The following is a 21,810-nucleotide window of genomic DNA, read 5'->3' as shown; positions in this document are numbered from 1 at the left end:
TCGGTCATTAATGAAGTGCTGGGGGGTGTAAGAGGAAAGAAGTACTAAGCCTGGAAGGCCAGGGAGGGCTTCCTGGAGGAGGTAGACAGTAACACCCTTGGGGTCAGGGCACATACAGGCAAAGGAGGAGTAATTATCATGGAGCTACCATTTGTGGCATGCCAGGCTGGAGGTGGGGGCTTCACTTAGCCGCTAATCATTAACTGAACCCCGCAAGGTAATCCTGGTTAATGATTAATGATTTGGCCCAGTTCACAAAGGCGGTGATGGTGGTGGTTTAGTTGTTCAGTCACGTTCGACTCTTTGTGATCCTATGGACTGTAGCCTGCAAGGCTCCTCTGTCCATGGGATTTTCCAGGCAAGAATACTGAAGTGGGTTGCCCTTTCCTTCTCCAGAGGATCTTCCCAACCCAGGGACTGAATCTGGGTCTCCTGCATTGCAGGTGGATTCTTGCATTGTGGATTCTTTACCAACTGAGCCACCAGGGAAGCCCCAAGGTAATCTTACTAGTCCACTGTATAGATGAAAGAACGGGATAAGAGAGGTTTGGCTACTTGCCCAAGGACACTAAGCCAACAGGAAAGAAAGCTAGGATTTAAGCCCAGGTCCACGTGTCCTGCCCTGTGCCCTAAGTCATGAACAGCTGGGCACAGAAGTCAGCAGTAAGGGGCAGACCATGCTGTGGAGCTCTGAGCTGAGAGAGAGTGCTTCTGTTGGAGCAGTGCAGGCAGGCTTCCTGGAGGAGGTGTCTTCCAAATGTGGAAGCTTTGGGCCGTCAGAGAAGGGAGGAAGGGCATTCCTGATGGACGGCATTATGTGGGGCAAAGGCATAGGGTAGGAGTGCAGAGAGGTGTTAGTGAACAGCCTCACTTAGTAGGTGTCAAAGGGGCACTGCTAGAAAATAAAAGTCCCCAAGATGTTCCACTCAGGTAGTCTGGCTATCTGGGTACTGGAGCTCCCTCTGGTAAGAATCTCTTATCCTGGATCTTTGCTCGATTCATTCCCTTATTTCACTCAGGTCTCTACTCAGATGTCACCTCCTCCAAGAGGCCTTCCTGGACCACTCTGTCTCAGGCAGCTCCCTGCTCCACCAGTTACTCCCTGAAGGAAAGTTCTGGGGGATGCAGACTTTGTTCACTGTTTTCCCAGCATGGAGAATATTGCCCAGCACAGAGTGGACATGAACATACATTTGTGTGGTAGCCAAGATATGGAAGCAGCCTAAGTGTCCATCAACAGGTGAACGGATAAAAAGATGTGGTATATGGCTACAACGGAATATTACTCAGCCACAAAAAGGCTAAAACATTGCCATTTGCAGCGACATGGACGGACCTAGAGATTATCACACCAAGTCAGACAGAGAAAGACAAATGTATGATACAACTTACATGCGGAATCTAAACAAAAAATACAAATCAACTTGTTTACAAAACAGAAACAGGCTCACAGACGGAGAAAAGAAATTTACTACAAAGGAAAGTGGGGAGAGGGATAGATGAGGAGGATGGGATTAACAGACACAGAGTACTGTATATACAATGGGACTTCCCAAGTAGCTCAAATGGTAAAGAATCTGCCTGGAATGTCAGAGACCTGGGTGCAATCCCTGGGCCCAGGAAGATCCCCTGGAGGAGGGCACAGCAACCCTCTCCAGTATTCTTGCCTGGAGAATCCCACGGACAGAGGAGCCTGGCGGGCTACAGTCCATGGGGGCGCAAAGAGTCGGACACAACTGAGCGACTAGGACACAGGCATATACAGAATGGGTAAACAACAAGGATTTACTGTGGGGCACAGGGAGCTGTATCCAGTATCTTATAATAACGTATCACGCAAGCGCAGCTCAAGCTGTACACCTGAAACTAACAAGGTACTATAAATCAACTCTAATTAAAAAAAAAATACGGTTGTGACTGACTGAATGAATGAGTAAATGAATGGCCAGACACTCTGATTACCCACTTGCCCAGCAGGACCAGGGAGTGGGGAATGGGCTATATGAATAAGGACAGTGATGGTCAGGTCTGGATTTGTGGGTTGGCTTGTCCCAAAGCCAAGTTCGCGGGTCCCTGGGGCGAACTTGTAACACAGGACATGTAACACCACTCATCAGCGCTAGTGTGTCATGGAGTCCTGACTTTTTTTTTTTTTGAGCCACATCTTCGGAGTCCAGAGCTCTGAGAGCACACACTATCTTTTCATCTGTTCCTGAGGCAGGAGAGAGCCTCTCAACGGGCCTGATGGGGCCGGACAGACTGAGATTCCCGAGGAGCTTGGCTGTTCTGTTTCCTGTGCTCTAAACCAGAGTGGAAAGCCAGTGTCTGGGAAGCCAGAGCTCCGTTGGCCTAGCACAGCGGTAGCACATGGGCATTTAAAAATAAAAACAAAACTATGAATGAGTCAACAGTATTTAACTGTTGGAAAATATCTCTTTAAAAATCCAAGTTTTGGACTTCTTTGTTCTTTTTTTTATTTGCAGAAGATTTGAAAAATATTGGAACTAAAATGTAGCTTCTCTCCTCGGAGGGAGTGTGTGTTGAAGCTCACCGCAGTGTCTACCCCTCCCAGACAATCAAGTCATGGTTTAAATGCCCATTATCACTGAGCCTGGGCTCCTGGTTTGTTTGTTTATTTATCACTCAACCTACTCACTTATTTGCATTAGCTGCTTGGTCCAAGTCGGAATTCGAGTGATCCCTGGTCTAAGTACCCTTCGCCTCAGTTTCCTCACTTACAGAGTACAAATGATCTTTCCTCCTAAAAGCAAAGAAGAGGAATGAAGGTGGTCAGACTCTGGCTGGTACCTAATTGATGCTCCATAAATATTTCTCCATCCCCTTCCTGTCTGGCTAAACCAGTACAGCCCCTCATCCTCCAATCAGCAAATAAATGCCGAGTAACACCTTTATGCCAAGAGCCGGGCATGACCCTGGGATGCGTCTGAACAACAGATGGACACGTCACTGCCTCCGTGGCACTTCCAGACCATTGTTAAATCAAATCACTATTATTAAATCCAAATCAATCTGTAAATCTGGTTTGAGACATGTGCCATCACGGCAATAAATGGAATGGAATGCGAGAGAAGACGAGGGAGGGCCCCCCGGGCAGGCTGAACACTGAAGAAAGAGAAGGGTCTGCCACGTGCAGAGGCCGGACAAGTGTTCTAAACAGGGAACAGCCTCTGTGGGCCCCTGAGGCAAGACAAGGGCTTGCCCGGCTCCAGGAACTGGCACGGGGCTGAGGGGGCAGGGATGGCAGGGGACAGGCAAAGGGAACGGTGTGGGTGAAGTGGCCTGGGGAGGAGGGCAGGGCCAGGCTGTCCCGGGAGCAGGGGTCTCACTGTAAGTGCGGCGGGGCACAGAATGCTGGAAGAGGCATGTGGACCCAACCGCCTCACTGGAAAAGGCAGACAGGAGAAATGACACTAGGCAGAGAGTAAAGCCATGCCCTTCACCTGGACTGGCAGAAAGACACCGCCCCCACCCCCGCCACGGCTGACTCACGCTCCGCTCAGAACACAAGCACCTGTGTGTGTCCAGCCACAGGCCACCCGGACGTGAAGAGGCAGACCCACGGGGTAAGGGGCTCTGGCTTCGGAGACGGATTTCCAGTTTTAGTTCTGCCTCTATAACCTGCCAGCTGTGTGACCTGGGCAAGTTACTTAACCACTCTGTGCATCTGTTTCCTCATCTCTAAACCTAGGGAGAAGTGAGGCAGCTAAAGCCCTGTGCACAGAAGCTGAGGTGCTAATGTTGCTGACATTTGCAGGCAGCAGACTCGGGGACGATCCCAAACGCCTGCACTTCATGTACTGGTGGACGCAGACATTTTGTTTAGCTTTCCATTCCAGGAAAGCCCTGCTTTCTGCTGTATCCCTCTAACTCTGGAATGTAAAGAGTGATTTATGTCCCCTGTCTCCGTTAAGGGAGATTTTATCATTGTTCCATTTTACTGATGGGAAACAGAGGAGGGAAGTGTCGAAGCTCCAGGCCCGAGGCTCCACAGCCAGCAGAGGAACAGGGTGAGGGCGCAAGAGCCTGATTTCCAAGGCCACCTCGCCCTGCACATACTGCAAGACATGCTGAGGAATCGCCCACCTCGAAACACATTAAAGGAAAAACAAGTCCGGCAGGGTCTCCATGTACAAATGGGGAAGCTGAGAATCCATGAAATGGCCTTGTAAAAGAATACAGGCCCCAGGTGACACGGGAAGCCACAAACAATCCGCCCTGACGCATTTCCATCAGGCTCAAGGGCTGATTCAGAGACCTGCCGGAATCCTTAAACAAGTCAGCCAGACCCTGACTCCTGTTCCCAGCTCACGTCCATCAGGAGATCCCCCACAGAAGGGGATTCCTCTTGGGTGCATCAGGTCAGGCAAGGCTAGCCTTCTCCGAGGTGGGGCTCCATCTCTGCAGGTACCTGAGAACCCTGCAGAGAGCACCCAGAGGGGGAGAGGTTTGCAACAGGCAGCAAGACCCAGTGAGAAGCGTGAAGGCCCTGAAGTCCACAGATCTGGGTTACCACCCAGCCGCCCACTTCCTCAGTGACGTGAACAGGCCCAGTGACCTCAGTCCTCTCATCTGTGAAATGGGGACAAAAGTCAGCCCTATCTCAGAGGGTGTCCTGAAGATTAAACGATCACTGGGGTAATAATCTGTACAAGCTCCCACAGAAGTTTCTGACACATGGAAGGTGCTGGATAAACCTCTGCCTCCTAATTGGTTGCATTCTAAGAGTCCTTTGGTTTGGAGTTGGAAAGAGATTAAAAAAAGCAAACTCTTTGACCATTTTCAGTACTCAGCAGGCATCTAGGGTGCTCAGATCAGAACACCCCTGACCTCCCAGCTGGGCCCTGACCAGTGCGTACCCCTCAAAAGGCATTGCTTCATTCTCAGCATCACTTCTAAACCTTGAGTTTGTTCTGATTGTTCAGCTGGCCACACGGAACCACAAGGATCTGCCTGGTGTCTGTCTCCAGGACCAGAGAAGGGCTTACTAAGGACAGGGATGGGTGGATGTTGATTCTACATTCCCAGCAGCAAGCAAAGCCTCTGGTACCAGCTGGTGCCAAATAAATGTCTGTGGCATGAATGGATGAATGAGTGACGGCAATGTCCCTGGGGAAGCATCAGACAGGCAGTCTGTCCTCGCTTAGGCTTCTCCTGAAATGGAACAGTAATCCCCATGATCACTGCATAATAACGAGGGCGCTGGCCTTGTAAGCGCAGGAAGCCCAGCCGTGTTTACACGGCAGCCTCTTCTCACTGGGCTGAGAGGAGCCGGCCTCCGGAATCCCAGGCACAGACCCCAGGGCCCTGGGCTTCCTCTCCCTGCTTTCTCCTTCCTCCCATTGTCCCTGCCTGGCTTCCCACAGCCCCAGGCCAAGGGCCCGGCTCTGAATGGAGGTCACTGAGTGGCCCTGCCGGCCTGAGGTTCTGGGCAGAGCAGAGTGGCCAGTTCCCCTTCTGCGACATTCCTTTCCCAGGGACCCTCCCCGTCACAGCTTGGTTTTCTCAGAAACTGGGAGGCCTCCACTTGCTCTGTCCCTGCCCACAACCCCAGCTGGCTGGTAGTCCACTCTGGAGGCCCCCAGGAAGCCAACTGATTAGCTGAAGTGGGGATGATGCCACAAAGCTCCAGGCCAAATAAGTAACCAGGGCTGGTAACTTCAAATGCTAAATAAGGACCCTAGAAAGGGCATGGAATGCCCTTTGTGGGGAGGGGCGTACCAAGCCCTCCCCACACCCCCAGCAGAGGGGAAACTCCATGGAGGAAGAAGGCATGTGAAAGCACCAGGAGTCTATGGCTTTCTTAGAACTCAGGCTGCTCAGAGAAACTCAGAGGCCTTAACTCCAAACCCTGGACTGGAGGTGGTGAGGCTGGTTTTCCACTGCGGGAAGACCCAGAAGACAGGAGGCAGGGGGTGGCAGGTGGGGCTCAGCACCAAGCCTCATCTTCTAATTGATTTACAGCCGCTGCCACAGAGCAGAGCTCCCGTGGCTGTCAGAGACAGGCAAGAAACACGCCTCATTGATCCTGGTCTTCCAGTGCGAGTGTGATGGGGACACCCAGCCCCCAGGGGCTGACTTCTTTCCCCCCTCCCCATCTTGCCCAGCTCCAGCTCCTTTGACTCCAATGCTATGCTGTGCTAAGTCACTTCAGTCGTGTCCCACTCTGTGCGACCCCATAGACGGCAGCCCACCAGGCTCCCCCATCCATGGGATTCTCCAGGCAAGAACACTGGAGTGGACCCTCTCTAATTGTCACAGAGAGGGATGGAAAATGCGGAAGACAAGATCTCCAGTCAGTTCAGTTCAGTCGCTCAGTCGTGTCCAACTCTTTACGACCCCATGAACTGCAGCATGCCAGACCTCTCTGTCCATCACTAACTCCCAGAGTCCACCCAAACCCATGTCCATTGAGTCAGTGATGCCATCCACCCATCTCATCCTCTGTCGTCCCCTTCTCCTCCTGCCCTCAATCTTTCCCAGCATCAGGGTCTTTTCAAATGAGTCAGCTCTTCGCATCAGGTGGCCAAAGTACTGGAGTTTCAGCTTCAACATCAGTCCTTCCAATGAACACCCAGGACTGATCTCCTTTAGAATGGACTGGTTGGATCTCGTTGCAGTCCAAGGGACTCTCAAGAGTCTTCTCCAATACCACAGTTCAAAAGCATCAATTCTTCAGTGCTCAGCTTTCTTTATAGTCCCACTCTCACATCCATACATGACCACTGGAAAAACCATAGCCTTGACTAGACGGACCTTTGTTGGCAAAGTAATGTCTCTGCTTTTGAATATGCTATCTAGGTTGGTCATAACTTTCCTTCCAAGGAGTAAGCATCTTTTAATTTCATGGCTTCAATCACCATCTGCAGTGATTTTGGAGCCCAAAAAAATAAAGTCAGCCACTGTTTCCCCGTCTATTTGCCATGAAGTGATGGGACTGGATGCCATGATCTTCGTTTTCTGAATGTTGAGCTTTAAGCCAACTTTTTCACTCTCCTCTTTCACTTTCATCAAGAGGCTCTTTAGTTTTTCTTCACTTTCTGCCAAAAGGGTGGTGTCATCTGCATATCTGAGGTTATTGATATTTCTCCCGGCAATCTTGATTTCAGCTTGTGCTTCTTCCAGCCCAGTGTTTCTCATGATGTACTCTGCATAAAAGTTTAAAAAGCAGGGTGACAATATACAGCCTTGACGTACTCCTTTTCTTATTTGGAACCAGTCTGTTGTTCCATGTCCAGTTCTAACTGTTGCTTCCTGACCTGCATGCAGACTTCTCAAGAGGCAGGTCAGGTGGTCTGGTATTCCCATCTCTTTCAGAATTTTCCACAGTTCATTGTGATCCACACAGTCAAAGGCTTTGGCATAGTCAATAAAGCAGAAATAGATGTTTTTCTGGAACTCTCTTGCTTTTTCCATGATCCAGCGGATATTGGCAATTTGATCTCTGGTTCCTCTGCCTTTTCTAAAACCAGCTTGAACATCTGTAAGTTCACGGTTCACAGATTGCTGAAGTCTGGCTTGGAGAATTTTGAGCATTACTTTACTAGTGTGTGAGATGAGTGCAATTGTGTGGTAGTTTGAGCATTCTTTGGCATTGCCTTTCTTTGAGATTGGAATGAAAACTGCCCTTTTCCAGTCCTGTGGCCACTGCTGAGTTTTCCAAATTTGCTAGCGTATTGAGTGCAGCACTTTCACAGCATCATCTTTCAGGATTTGAAATAGCTCAACTGGAATTCCATCACCTCCACTAGCTTTGTTCATAGTGATGCTTCCTAAGGCCCACTTGACTTCACATTCCAGGATGTCTGGGTCTAGGTGAGTGATTACACCATCATGATTATCTGGGTCATGAGGATATTTTTTGTACAGTTCTTCTGTGTATTCTTGCCACCTCTTAAGATCTTCTGCTTCTGTTAGGTCCATACCATTTCTGTCCTTTATTGAGCCCATCTTTGCATGAAATGTTCCCTTGGTATCTCTAATTTTCTTGAAGAGATCTCTAGTCTTTCCCATTCTATTGTTTTCTTTGCACTGATCACTGAGGAAGGCTTTCTTATCTCTCCTTGCTATTCTTTGGAACTCTGCATTCAAATGGGTATATCTTTCCTTTTCTGCTTTGCTTTTCACTTCCCTTCTTTTCACAGCTATTTGTAAGGCCTGCTCAGACAGCCATTTTGCTTTTTTGCATTTCTTTTTCTTGGGGATGGTCTTGATTCCTATCTCTTGTACAATGTCATGAACCTCCGTCCATAGTTCATCAGGCACTCTGTCTATCAGATCTAGTCCCTTAAATCTATTTCTCACTTCCACTGTATAGTCATAAGGGATTTGATTTAGGTCATACCTGAATGGTCTAGTGGTAACTTGGACTGGCAGGACTTAATATTATAGAAGTGGGTAAACAGAGGCCCAGATCAATGACTTAGCTCTCTTTTGCCCTCAGGAGCAAGGCCTGGGCTTCATTTGGAGTCTAACATTTTCTTGGTTAGTTAGATTGTGTCTCCTCAAGCTGTTGGAAGGTGCTCCTCAGAGAGCTGAAAAGGGTTGCAATTCCAGTGCAGAGAGATTGGCTATTCCAAACACTCATGCTCTCCTTCTAGAGTGAAGAACTATGGCTGGAAAAAGCCTGCTCAGCCAGGAACTACATTTCCCAGGCTCCCTTGCACCTTTGGGGCCACGTGAGTCATTTCCACCAATGGGAGTGGAAGTGATGTGAACCCTCCTAGTCCAATGTGATGAGGAAGCAGATGGACCCTCTCTGCCTTTCCGTCTTCTTTCCATGGTGACCTTGGAAGCCACATGTTGAAGATGAAGGGAAATAGCAGCCCTCAATTCTGTATGATAAGCTGCCTTCCACTTTCACTGAACTGTTGCTGAGCAAGAAATAATTTTGCATTGTGTTAAACTACTGAAATTCAGGCTTTACCTCTTATAGCACTCAGTATTGCCCTAACCAATACACTAGTCTTAGGTTCTCAATTATTACAACCATCTCATCTATAACCACTATTGAGAATCCTGGGAAAGACTCTGGAAACCCCAAGGGTTCAGCTAGAAGTCTGTTTAATTCAGGAAACATTTACTGAGCATTTCCTATGCCTTGCCCTGTGTCTCACCAACGTGTAAAAAGTTCTCTGGTAAACCCATTACTTTATCTCCACCCCCATGCACAGCGATGATTCTTTCCTCCCTTTTGAAGCCATACCTCTCACTGGAATTGTCTGTACCTCTTGTCACCATTTCTGCATCTTCCACTCACTTCTCAACCCCCTGCAGTCTAGCCTCCATTCCAGCTCTCCTAAGAAAGAGAACCAGCAAACATCCTCTCTCTATAGTCTGGGGTACCTTGACTTCTTGAAATCTCAATTCCTGCATCAAATGGCCTCCCCTTTCAGGAGCACAGCTGTGCACACAACTTGTCTACAAAGCTGACTCCTTCTGACCCTCATGACAGCTCAAAAGATCATTCAGCATTTCTAGAAATTCCTAGAAATATGTGTTAGGCAACATTCTAGAAAAGCAAGAAGAGGTAAAAAAGAAACCATCCTTGCCCTTGAGAAACTTTCAGTCCAGGTAGGGTAATATAGCCCCACTTTTCAGATGAGGAAACTGAGGCTCAGAAAAGCTAAGTGTCTAAAATAACATAGCTGATTGGTGACATCTTGCCCATTGACCCAACACATTGGAATCATCTGAAAAAGAAGATCAACAAAGATGATGTACTTCCTTCAAAAGACCAAAAGCAGAATTTCCAAATGGAGACAAAGAAAAGAAATTGAACAATCCCAGGTTCAGATTCTCTTCTACTTTATTTTATAATGTGTAATATTCTAATAAAATCAAGCGCTCTTAAGCAGCCCCAAATGAGATCTAAGGAGATGTTTTCATTTTAGCTCCACGCCAAATAGCCCAATATTATATAGTTAAAATTATTTAACTAATTATGAAATTACTAAAAGGTTACATCCCTTCTCTGTGCTTCAGTTTCCCCTTGGGAATAATAAAGAGCTAACCTAACAGTCACTCGGGCTCCCTGCAGTCTTCAGTGTCTGTGACTCTAGAGTTCTCTTGCTTGCTGATGGAGGAACTGCCTCCCCAGTCCACCTGCCCCTACTGATAAGTGAACATCTTACTGAGTGTTTATCCAGCGTGACACAGAGTGGTCATATATCTTTTATAACAAACCTAAGAAGTAAGGGCTATCACTTTATTGAAGAGGATACCAAGATGCAGCCAAGTTTAAGTAAATGGCCCAAGGATGCACAGCAAGTAGGTGGTCAAACCAGGATCCAAATCCAGACAGTCAAGCTCTCAAGGGCTATGTTGGCAAGACCCACAGTCCCATCTATCCACAAAAGGCTTTGCCTGTAGCTTCTGAAGAGTGGACGGCAGACCACTGGACCCCATCTCACCGTACCCAGCCGACAGCATCAAGAAGGACGCCTGGCCCGGGGCAGCCCACTCTTTAACCACTGGCAGTACCAGGCACAGCCTGCTGGGGAAGGCATTCAGGCAGGCTTGCCCAGGGAAGCTCCAACGGCCCTTGGTCATGAGACTGAAATCCAAGAGAACGCAGGGTCCCCTCACCAGGATCAGAGTCCAAATCAGCAGCCACTGCTAGTCAAAGCCACGAGAGCGTAGAGCTGCCCTGAAGGGCCCGATGGGAGTTTAGAATTCTTCAGATGTTTCTCTGGATCTAGGAGCTTAGAAGTGGCCCACTTCGGCTCCTCAGATTGCCTTGAACTCTGGATATGTCTCGACAGCCACCTCCCTCGAGTGGCTCTGGGGCACGTGGTCCTCTGTCCCCCCACCCCCAACCCCACCCCGCAAACAGCTTGCTAAAACCAGCACCTCTGAGCAAACCAACTCCCTTTCTGCTTGCCAGACACCTTCGTTGGGTCTGCCGGCACCTTTACGAAACCAACACGCTCCTTATAAGTAAGCCATTGGCTCAGGCACTGGACTTTTCTGTAACAGAGATTTGTGCTGTCACAATATTTACTGTAATAGGATTTGACAAATAGAGCAGTGGTGTGAGAGACAGTCTGTATAAAAGGGGGAAAAAATAGAGAGAGAAAGGAGGCGCTTTTTTTTTTTTAATAACCCTTCCTAGCTCAAGAAAATGGAAAAAGCAGAGTGCCTAACAGAGGGGAGAAAAGTCAATTAAATCATGATAATTACTTCCGCTGCCATGCCCGAGAGCAGCATGAGCGTCTATTAATTAGGATTTCCATGTTGACTGTGGCCGTTTGACTTCAACGAGACTGTCAGTGGGCTCAGTAATAACAGTTCTCCTGGAGAGCGAATGTGCGAAAATATTTTCACCCTGACAATTAGCAGTTTTAAAGAACCCAAGACACACACACACACACACACACACACACACACACACACACACACACACAGAGAGCTGGGTTCCCTGGGCCCCTGTGATTAGCATGAAATGTAACCCCCACCTCCAACTCCAGAAGTCGATACCCCAACCCACTCCTTATAATTAGCAGCTCCTCCCCGGTCTCTAATTAGCACTAAGATGCTTCTGAGGGTGCAAATTCCTACACAGGAGCACAGACCAGGAGGCTGAAGGAAGTGGCATGGTTCTCTTGTCCAGACCACTGCCTCTGGCAAGAGCAGCCCCAACCACTCAGGAGAAGAGCCAGTTTTAAGGCAACACTGAAGGAAGGACGTTCAGCAAAACTTGACTCCATCCTCAGAACCACATTCACATCTAGAAACCAGAAGCTTCAATACCGGTGAGTGTTCTAAACAATCCACAGAACCTGGGTCTGAGATGATGCTCCCTGTTCAGACAGGCAAAGGCCTGCAGCATCTGCTCACGAGGGGCTCTCCAGCCTGTCTCTAGAATATCAGGGTCAGGACCACTGTGAGAAATGCTAGGTCACTTGGCAAATGGAGAAACTGAGGCTCAGGGAAAGCAGAGCATGTGCTTTCATTTGCAGGACCAGGACTCAGGCCTAGGCCTCTTGAGTCCCAGCTGGGTCTCAGACAAATGCAGGACACTGGGCCAACCATGCCAAAAAGCCCGTGCCACCTCCCCACCTGCCCTGATGAGCTGGAAACAGAGAACCCTGGCTGGGAGCCTGGGTGGGGGGCCCTGCCACGTGCCCTCTGGCCCCCTGGTGGGGCTGAGCCAGGAAATCCTCCAGCTCTGGGGCCCCAGGCTTGCCCCAGCCTCAGAGCCCTGGGCAGAGGAAGGTCAGGGTCAGGGCCCAGGAGAGCTGTGTCCTGGAGGATGTATAGAAATAGCGTCCCCTGCTTGGGCAGGGCTCGCGGAGGGAAATGGGCTTTCCTGTCATTCACCGTCTATCCTGCACCGGCCAAGTCAAACAACAGAGACTCGCCCACATCACACACCTAGCCAGAGGCAAAACCTGGGTATCCTGACTAGCAGGCTACTGCTCCCAGCCATCCTAGCCTAAAACATACTTACGGCTAAAAGGAACAGATATGAGCACTCAGCGTGGAAAGAACTGGAAGTCTGCAGACAGACTCTCTGGCTTCTTGCATGGATGGATGATCTCACTATGGGACTCCCCTCTCTGGCTTCAGCCAGCCCGTGTACAAAGCAGGTACCTCTAGGGACCGTTGGCAGGTTGGATATAAGCGAATCAGCACTGAGGGAAGTGCCTGGACCACTGTGGCTAAGGGTTTGGACCCAGGGAAGGGTGGCCTGCTGAGACTTCAGATCCTGAGGCCTTGTTTTCCCATCTGGGAAGAAGACCGGGTGGGGAATCGCCACCACCACCATAGCTGATGTGCCTGAGGCACTCTGCATCGTACCTGGATGATGTGGGTGCTGAGTCTGCGCTGGGGATGGTGTGTGAGTCCTTCCGCGTCTCAGTGGTGGCTGGAGTGGAATTAAGAGTTCCCAAGCCTCCCCACCCCCATAGTAGAATTATTCATCCACACCCTTCCCACAGTCTCACATGGGCAGTGATCGCCCACCCTTTGACTTCGGGCCTGAGTGAGTGACTTGCTTTGACCAGTAGGATGTCAGAGCAGAGCATGGCTGTCCCTGCACGGCTGGGAGGGCCCTCCTGGGCACTGGTCAAATGCCGGAGCAGACCTCAAGCCGCAGTAGCTGCTGGTCTAAGAAGGATGAGACACGTAGTACAGACTCAAAGCCCAACCTGCAGCACAGCCTGGAGTCCAGGCCAGCCCAACCACGGCGCAGCTGTCTCACAGCCCATGAACAGGAGAATAAATGTGGCTTTAAGCCCCTGAGCTTTGGGATCTTTTGTTATGCAGCATTACTTTGATGATAACAAATGCAACTCCCATTGTACTATGAGGAAGAGAGGTTAAGTGACTTGCTCAGCTCATGATGCTGGCAGATAGCAAAGCTAGGGCTGAAACCCAAGATGGCCCCCTGAGACAGACCCTCAGGCCTGCCTCTCCAGCAGGCCAAGGCAGTGATGCCCACCAGGTATCCCCTGAGGGGTTGCTGCCAAGCAGATCCCTACATCCTCTCTTCCAGCCCCACACTTTCCTGAGCAGGGGGTGGGGTTGGGGGGTGTTGGTTGGAGTAGCCCCATCAGACTGCATCCAGGCCACTAACCCCAGCTCTGGGACCAGAGCCCAGCTGCCCACAGGACCGGATCCTCTGCCCTAAAGGGTGCCCTCACCAGGATGGACACTGATCTATCACCCTCTCATTTGCCCGTGGCAGGGACAGACCCGGCTGAAAGGGAAGGAGGGGGAAAGCAGACAGCAGTCAGAAGAAGAGGTTGTCAGGTTCTTGCTGGGCCCACCTGCCTCCTGCACCTGGACAGCAGGCAGCCAGTTCCTTTGAATAAATCTACATTCACTTAGATTGGCAGGCAGCAGGCTTGAGCGGGAACAGGGGCTTCCCTGGTGGCACAGACGGTAAAGTGTCTGCCTGCAATGCAGGAGACCCGGGTTCGATCCCTGGGTGGGGAAAAGCCCCTGGAGAAGGAAATGGCAACCCACTCCAGTACTCTTGCCTGGAAAATTCCATGGACAGGGGAGCCTTGTAGGCTACAGTCCATGGGGTCGCAAAGAGTCGGACACGACTGAGCGATTTCACTTCTTCTAGGAGGGCATAGGAGAAGCAGGCAGTCAGTATCTATTTCCATGGTCTCACTCCCCACGTGAGTCTCTGTCAGGGTACAGTCTCCAAACATGTGCAGGTCCTCCCCTTCTCTGAGAAGGCAGCAGTTACAGCAGAAAGAGTGTGTTGTTTGCAGTGAGAGGGGTTCCAATCAGGCCTCTTCCTAGCCGCAAGGCCAGAAACCAGTTCTTTGGGCCTCAAAACCCAGTATAAGGAGGAAAGACTTAAGACCCACCCCCAGGGTTGCTATGAAGACTTCACAGGTTATGAACACCAGAGTCTGGTGTAAACTCTAAAGCAGTGTCACACATTAGCTAACACTGTTCTCTGATTTTAAAAGACACTTGGTCCTTGGAAGAAAAGCTATGACAAACCTAGACAGCATCTTAAAAAGCAGAGACATTACTTTGCCAACAAAGGTCCATCTAGTCAAAGCTATGGTTTTTCCAGTAGTCATGTATGGATGTGAGAGTTGGACTATAAAGAAAGCTGAGCACCGAAGAATTGATGCTTTTGAACTGTGGTGTTGGAGAAGACTCTTGAGAGTTCCTTGGACTGCAAGGAGATCCAACCAGTCCATCCTAAAGGAAATTAGTCCTGAATATTCATTGGAAGGACTGATGCTGAAGCTGAAACTCCTATACTTTGGCCTCCTGATGCAAAGAACTGAGTCTTTGGAAAAGACCCTGATGCTGGGAAAGATTGAAGGTGGTAGGAAAAGGGGACAACAGAGGATGAGATGGTTGGATGGCATCACTGACTCGATGAACATGAGTTTGAGCAAGCTCCGGGAGTTGGTGATGGACAGGGAAGCCTGGCGTGCTGCAGTCCATGGGGTCACAGAGAGTCAGATACGACTGAGCGACTGAACTGAACTGAACTGATTCTCTGATGTTGGTCTGTGCCAAGGGTGGTTACAAAAGCACTTGATTCTGATGAACCAGAGGGGAAAACACACAGATGCTGAAATGGCTACAAGCACAAACATACCCAAAGCGGCCTCCTGCCAGTTTGGTCACAAGCGATGCAGGAAAGGCAGATGTAGCACACACGTAACTATCGTGCCTTCTAATTCCCACCGGGGGCAGACATCACTAATCGATGACAATACTCTGCTGATCAACACAGAAGAAACCTCAGAGTCATTTCAGGCCAGTGCATTGGCAGCTGCTATCAGTGGTCTGAGTAGGTACAAGACTAAAACCTGTTTCTCCTCCCTGGTCCAGTCCAGCAGTCTTGTTTTACAAAACAGAAGCCCAGGGCGAGTGAGAGACTGCACAACAACAACTCAGGTCTCTAGATTCTGCTGCTTCCCCCACCGCAGCAGCATTTTTCACTCTGATGCTGGCTTTGTTTTCTGGACATACTGAGGGAAAGGAAGGGACCAGTCTTCCCTGTCTCATCAGTCTCTGACATGTGAGGCTCACGGAGACCCTCCGTCTTCTCGCCCCCTCCCCAATTTTCTCTGCTCCAGCCCCCAGCCATCTGTACGTTCCTGGATCTCACAGTCCCCACACAGTGGCCCACATCTGGCCCCTCTGCCTCCTGATGTCCCAGGGCTGGAGGGCTCTCAAGCTCGACTCTCAAAGACCCCTTCTCAGAGAGGCTGCTCTTTCCCTGGCCCCTCGCTCTGAGGTGGCTGCACCCTCAGCCCCCATTATCCTGCTCTATGATCTCCTTTCCTTTTCTTTAGCATGTCATTCTCACCATAGCATCCTCAGGGCCTAGAACGATCCCCAGCATTGAGTAGGTACTTGATAAATATTTGTAAAATGAATCTTATCTATCCCAGCCACCCAGATCCCAACACACACACACACACACACACACACACACACACACACCCCTCTGCAGAGGGGCTGGCCAGCTGTAGGGTTGGGGAATTAAGCTTCTGCCTCTTCATTCTCAGTCAACTTCTGGGAATAGGGCAGGTTCACTTTGGTCCCTTGGTTTCGGGTGTGAGATGGACTGAGAAGGACTCTGAGATAATGTGGGACCAGCTCCTTGTTCCTGGCTCACCCACTCTGCACCCAGATCACGTGTCACAGAAAGCAGGTCTCAAGTGAGGGCTGGGAAGTTCCCCCAGGAGTGCTGCCTTGCAGGACAGCCCCTGAACCCTGGTGGGCTTCCATCTTCACACCAGCCAAAGTTTGGGCAGACCCTAAGGTGAGGCCCATGGGGGCCCCAGGCTCGTACCAGCTGAGTACCCAGTCCCTGGGCTTTCTCCCCCAAGGGTCAGCAGCTGGAGCCTCTGCACCTGTTTTTATTCCTTTCTCCTCTCTCCTCTTGATTCACCACCTCCAGCTGCAACAAAGGTCCATCTGGTCAAGGCTATGGTTTTTTCCAGTAGTCACATATGGCTGTGAGACTTGGACTATAAAGAAAGCTGAGCACTGAAAAATTGATGCTTTTGAACTGTGGTGCTGGAGAAGACTCTTGAGAATCCACTGGACAGCAAGGAGATCCAACCAGTCCATCCTAGAGGAGATCAGTCCTGGTGTTCATTGGAAGGACTGATGCTGATGCTAAAACTCTAATACTTTGGCCACCTGATGCGAAGAGTTGACTCATTAGAAAAGACCCTGATGCTGGGAAAGAATGAGGGCAGGAGGAGAAGGGGACGGCAGAGGATGAGATGGTTGGATGGCATCACCAACTCAGTGGACATGAGTTTGAGTAAGCTCTGGGAGTTGGTGATGGACGGGGAGGCCTGGCGTGCTGCAGTCCATGGGGTCACAAAGAGTCGGACACGACTGAGTGACTGAGCTGAGCTGAGCTGAGATGTCACTCTGCAACTTCGTGCTGCTGCTCCCCCGAACCGAGCCCACTTCCCCATCAGAACCATGGTTCTTGCCCCTGCCTGTGCCTGGAACGTTCCTCCACCAACTCTGCATGACTGAGTTCTTCTCATGGTTCAGGTCTTCACACAAATACCGCCTCATCACCTGCCCACCCGTCGTCACCCCGTCCTGTCACCCTGCTCCATCATCAGTGTGTCATTTTCACCCCACCCACCAGAATCACCTTATTTATTTGCTTCCTTTAGTCCTTCCTTTTATCTGTCTGTCCCACCAGGCTTCAAACCCTGTTAGGCGGTCCCCAGTGGCTCTATGTTAGCTGATCTATTGCGGTGGCTCAAAAACTATTGACAAATGAAAGAACGAGAGAATGAGTGATCGATTCTTCCTGTGGGATCCAGTCCTCCTCGGTGAAATTTCTCTCTGAAGCCCCAATACTGACCCGGGACCTGGGGCAGTGCACGAAACACACCCTCAGGAAACATCCAGGAAAGGAGCTGTCTTGTTTTCAGGGTCTTGGTTTCTACCCCTATTCAATGAGGCAGCAGGACAAGTCAACACTCTTCAAACAGTGTGGCTGGAAACCCTCTGGAAGCGGCTCCCATTGGTAGCGCTCTTGCTGCGGATTTCAAATCCGCCAACGAGCAAACTCCAGCCAGGTAGTGAGGTTTCAGGAAGACGGGTGTCCTCCTTGCAAAGCCCTGCCCTTCTTCACTGCGGTGGAGAGGGAGCCAGTCCTTCGTCTGAGAAATAATGGTGCTGGGAGATGGTCGTTGTCTTCTTTTTAACATCCTTACTCTGTAACAGGAAGAGGCTGTCAACCAGACGCAGATGTCAGTCCTGAATCTTTTTTTTTTTTTTGGTAATTTTATTGGTAAAGGAAATGAAGTCTGGGCCCCTCCACCCTGGTGCTCTGCTGACATGCCCCAAACAATGAGCCCTTTTCCACCAACAATGAAGAATTAAACTGCCCAAGACTCCCTTGCTTTTGTCTGTTTCCTATTTTGAGCTTCCTTTGAAAAAGCCGTTTTACTGCTTTATAGAGTTTGATGATCTCAGGACTGATCTCCAAGGCTCCGTTTCCTTGGTCTCTGTGCCCTTGATTCTTGTCACATCTGAGCCCCTACGCCTAATAATCCTAACCCTGTGCTAAGCTGTGCTTAGTCACTCAGTCGTGTCCGACTCTGCGACCCCCTAGACTATAGCCCGCCAGGCTCCTCTGTCCGTGGGGATTCTCCGGGCAAGAACACTGGAGTGGGTTGCCATGCTCTCCTCCAGGGGATCTTCCCAACCCAGGGATCGAACCCAGGTCTCCCGCACGGGAGGCAGATTCTTTACCATCTGAGCCAACCAGGGAAGCCCAAGAATACTGGAGCTGGGTAGCCTATCCCTTCTCCAGGGGATCTTCCTGACCCAGGAATCGAACTGGGGTCTCCTGCACTGCAGAAGGATTCTTTACCAGCTGAGCTGCCTGGGAAGCCCAACCCCTAACCGGAACTTTCCTCGAAGTCTAGGTGTGCCTGCACGCCTGGTGTGCAAGAGCCAGGCTCAGATTTTCTGGTCCGGAAGGCCCAGAAAGTGTCCTGCTAGCCCAGCTCGGCCCTTCGTGCTGCGCTGGCAGTGACCCCACACTGCCAGAGCAGCTCTGCCCTCTGCCCCACACCCTGTTTCCAGGGTCTCTCGGCATCAGACTTTGTGCATCTTGCAAACAAACACAAAATAACTGCACTTGAGGTGCGGCGGATGCATCTGGGGCCCTGGCCCTGGGAGTGGTTGTCCTACCTTCGTTTTTAGCCTCATTTAGAGAGACCCACGGTCGTGTTCAAGGTCACACAGCAAGGGGAGGCACAAAGCCAGTTCTTGGAGGTCTCTCGCCCAGCAGCGTCTGCTGAACGGAAATTTCAAGAGCCCTTTGGCAGCCTGTCCCGGATGTGAGAAACGTTAAACCTGTCTCCAATTTGCTCACCCTGTGTTCATAACCCCGGGTGTGGTGTGCTGGGGCTGTGCCAGGCACTTCAGGGCATCTTCCCAACCACAGATGCAAGCCTGTGTCAGGAGCCCGACTAGCGTCTGTGGACACTGAGGCATGGGAGGTTTCATAAGCTGCCCATGATCACACGAAAAGTCCAAGATGGGGCTGAGCCAGGATCAGGCTTGAATCTGCTCTGCCCTCTTTCTTTGTGTCTTTTCCCCAAGTCATGGCTGCAAGTCCCCATCCACAGGACATTCAGCTGGCCTTTTTCTGCATAGGGTTGTGTCTCTAAAAACAGCCTGGCTGAGACCCTGTCTTGCAGAAGCAGGAAGCACCAGGCTGCTGAGGCCAGGAGTGGCTGGAGAAAATCTCAGATTTGGAGAAAATCTGAGACTTGGAGACACAAAGCTTCAGGGCCACTCTGAGTGAGACCAGGAGCAGAGCAGTGAATAACGGCAGGCTCTGGCCATGTGAGGGGTGCGGGAGGGCTAGTGCTGGGGAGGGTTGCAGAGAGACACGGCTCTGCTCTGTCATTTCACTAATTAACTCACACACAGAGCATTTATCTCTGTCACAGGGCAAAACAAGTCATTTGTGCCCCTTTGTGGGCTCCGTGTGTGTGTGTGCGCGCGTGTATATGTGCACTAATAGGTCCTGGCATTTCTGGAAACCCAAGAGGCCCCACTAGTGCCAATAGCAGCAGCATCGCTGAAGGAGGGGCTGCCAGCTACATCCCCCCTCCCTTCTGCAGAAACTCGCTTCGGCTGCAAATCCACCAGCCCCTGTTCCAGCCCAGGGAAGCTACTGCATGAACCTGGCATGTGCCTTAATGATCATGGTGCCCCACATCCTTTGGGTGTGGACGGGTGGGGAGGCAGCTGGAGAGGTCATCCCGTCATTTGCTGAGCCCCCATTTCCCGTCGGGGTTCCTTCTTTGAGTACCCTCTTTGAGCCGGGATTAGCTAGTTCTGCAGAGAACAAGAACCACACCTTGTTCTCCTAACACACCAAAGACAGACCCTAAGTTCCAGCCTTAACTTCTAACTCATCTTAGGCTTCATGTAATAAGGCATTGGGCTTCCCAGGTGGCCCAGTGTTCAAGAATCCACCTACCAAATGCAGGAGATGCAAGAGATGTGGGTTTGAACCCTGGGTTAGGAAGATCCCTTGGAGGAGGAAATGGGACCCCACTCCAGTATTCTTGCCTGAAATATCCCAAGGACAGGGGGGCCTAGTGGGCTACAGTCCACGGGGTTGCAAAGAGTTGGACACAACTGAGCGACTGTGAACGCATGCAGTAAGGTATTATCAGATCTCACCTTAAACACACACACACCTGGAGACCTCGACCCACCTAATTTCACACTCACGTTGTTCTGAAACACCTCCCTGCCTCTGCCCGGGTTAGGCCCTCATGGGAATGAATGCCAACCTGCCTCTTCCACCAGAAAGACTGCTGGTCACCCTCCAGGAGCCAAGCAGGGAGTCAGTCTCAGGAAGATGGGTCCACGGCCCCAGCAGGATTTCTAGCAGTGCATGGTACTTCCTCCATGGTTCCATTTGTTTGTTTGTTTGGTTTTGCTGTTTGTTTTTTTAAGAGTTTTTTTAATGTAGACCATTATTAAAATGTTTATCGAATCTGTTACAATACTGCTTCTGTTTTATGTTTTGCTTTTTTGCCTGAACAGCATGTGGGATCTTGGCTTCCTGACCAGGAATAGAACCTTCACCCCCTGCATTGGAAGGCGAAGTCTTAACCACTGGACCCCCGGAGAAGTCCTCTTTTTTTGTATATCATCCCCTTGGACTGCCCTTCAGGACGGCAGAGGAGTCACAGCTCCCATCACATACCAGAAGCAGAAAGTGTCTGGAGTCTGGAGGGAGGAAGGAAAAGGGCACAGTAAGAACAATGGTAGGACTTGGTGGGTTCCTGATACCCACCAGACACTGAGCACAAAAGCTCAGGCTCATTTCCTGGTTACTAGGACCTCTGAGAGGTTGAGTCATTTGTCCGAGGTCACACAGCCAGGAAGTGGCCAGGTTGGGAATCTGAAACCAGGTCTACAGACCTGCAAAGTACATGCTCTTGGCCCTGGTTAGGCCCACCTGGCCTCAGAGGACGGAACGTGCCCAGCCTGGAGGCCCATCTGGTGGCGACCTGGGAGGCCGGCTTTGATTCATCACGGAGAGGGCCGTTTCCAGCAGGCGCACCGGGGGGAACGAAGTGATGGCTGCACGTGGCGCTGCCGGCGCTGCCCACTCACGGGGTTAACAGTGACAGTGGCCACCCCAGGAAGTGAGCTGACCCTTCTCCGCTCTCCCTGGGGGTTCCTCACTTCGCCCACGGCTGTCTTCATTAAGGAGCTTGTCAGCACATCAAAACTGAACAGGGGCCAAGCCCCACATGTGGAGCCAAAGAAAAACAGCATAAAATACTGTACGTGCCGTCAAGGAGTTTATCACTGGAAGATGAATTGTTCTTGCATTTCTGAGTCCCTCCCCAAGGCTAATTGGTGGCTATGCTTTCTGCCCCCGCCTCTTTTCTCACATCTTTTTAGTGGCTCTGAGTGCCTAATGGAGGCAGTTACAAACCCAAACATCAGATTATGTCAATAAACATCAACAGAGACACAGCCTCCCAGTTGGAGAGCAACTGTTGGAAAAGCGGTGGCTACCGCCTGAGAAGGCTCAGGCGTGTATTTGTATGTGTGTGTGCACACACTTGTGTGTTTAAAACACGAACCAGAGAAGTTGAGGTATTTAAACCGCATTTGAAGGACAGGAAGTCTATTATTTTGGGGGATGAGACAGACACGAACCAAATTCTTTAATTACAAATGCCTGTTGGCTTAGTAACGTTAAGACATGACAATGCAGCATGCATCTGTCTAGTTCTTTAAAATTTTTAAGGAAAGTATTATAAACCCAAG

At 50.4% G+C, this 21,810-nt stretch overlaps 1 protein-coding gene across 6 annotated transcripts in view; it reads right to left on the bottom strand.

Annotated features, from left to right (window-relative positions):
• TSPAN18 (tetraspanin 18) overlaps window positions 1–21,810 on the bottom strand; it is a 215,568-nt gene that overhangs the window by 104,618 nt on the left and 89,140 nt on the right. For 3 of the 6 annotated variants that reach the window (XM_059875002.1, XM_024975564.2, XM_024975566.2), the window contains one exon: window positions 2,657–2,761. In XM_059875002.1, coding sequence (XP_059730985.1) covers window positions 2,657–2,666 — 10 coding nt within the window. In that variant the 5' untranslated portion in view covers window positions 2,667–2,761. 6 annotated transcript variants of the gene reach the window in all.

This window comes from Bos taurus, chromosome 15 (genome assembly GCF_002263795.3).
Source record: "Bos taurus isolate L1 Dominette 01449 registration number 42190680 breed Hereford chromosome 15, ARS-UCD2.0, whole genome shotgun sequence".
Classification (NCBI taxonomy): Eukaryota; Metazoa; Chordata; class Mammalia; order Artiodactyla; family Bovidae; genus Bos; species Bos taurus.
This window is presented reverse-complemented; position numbering and strand designations above follow the sequence as displayed.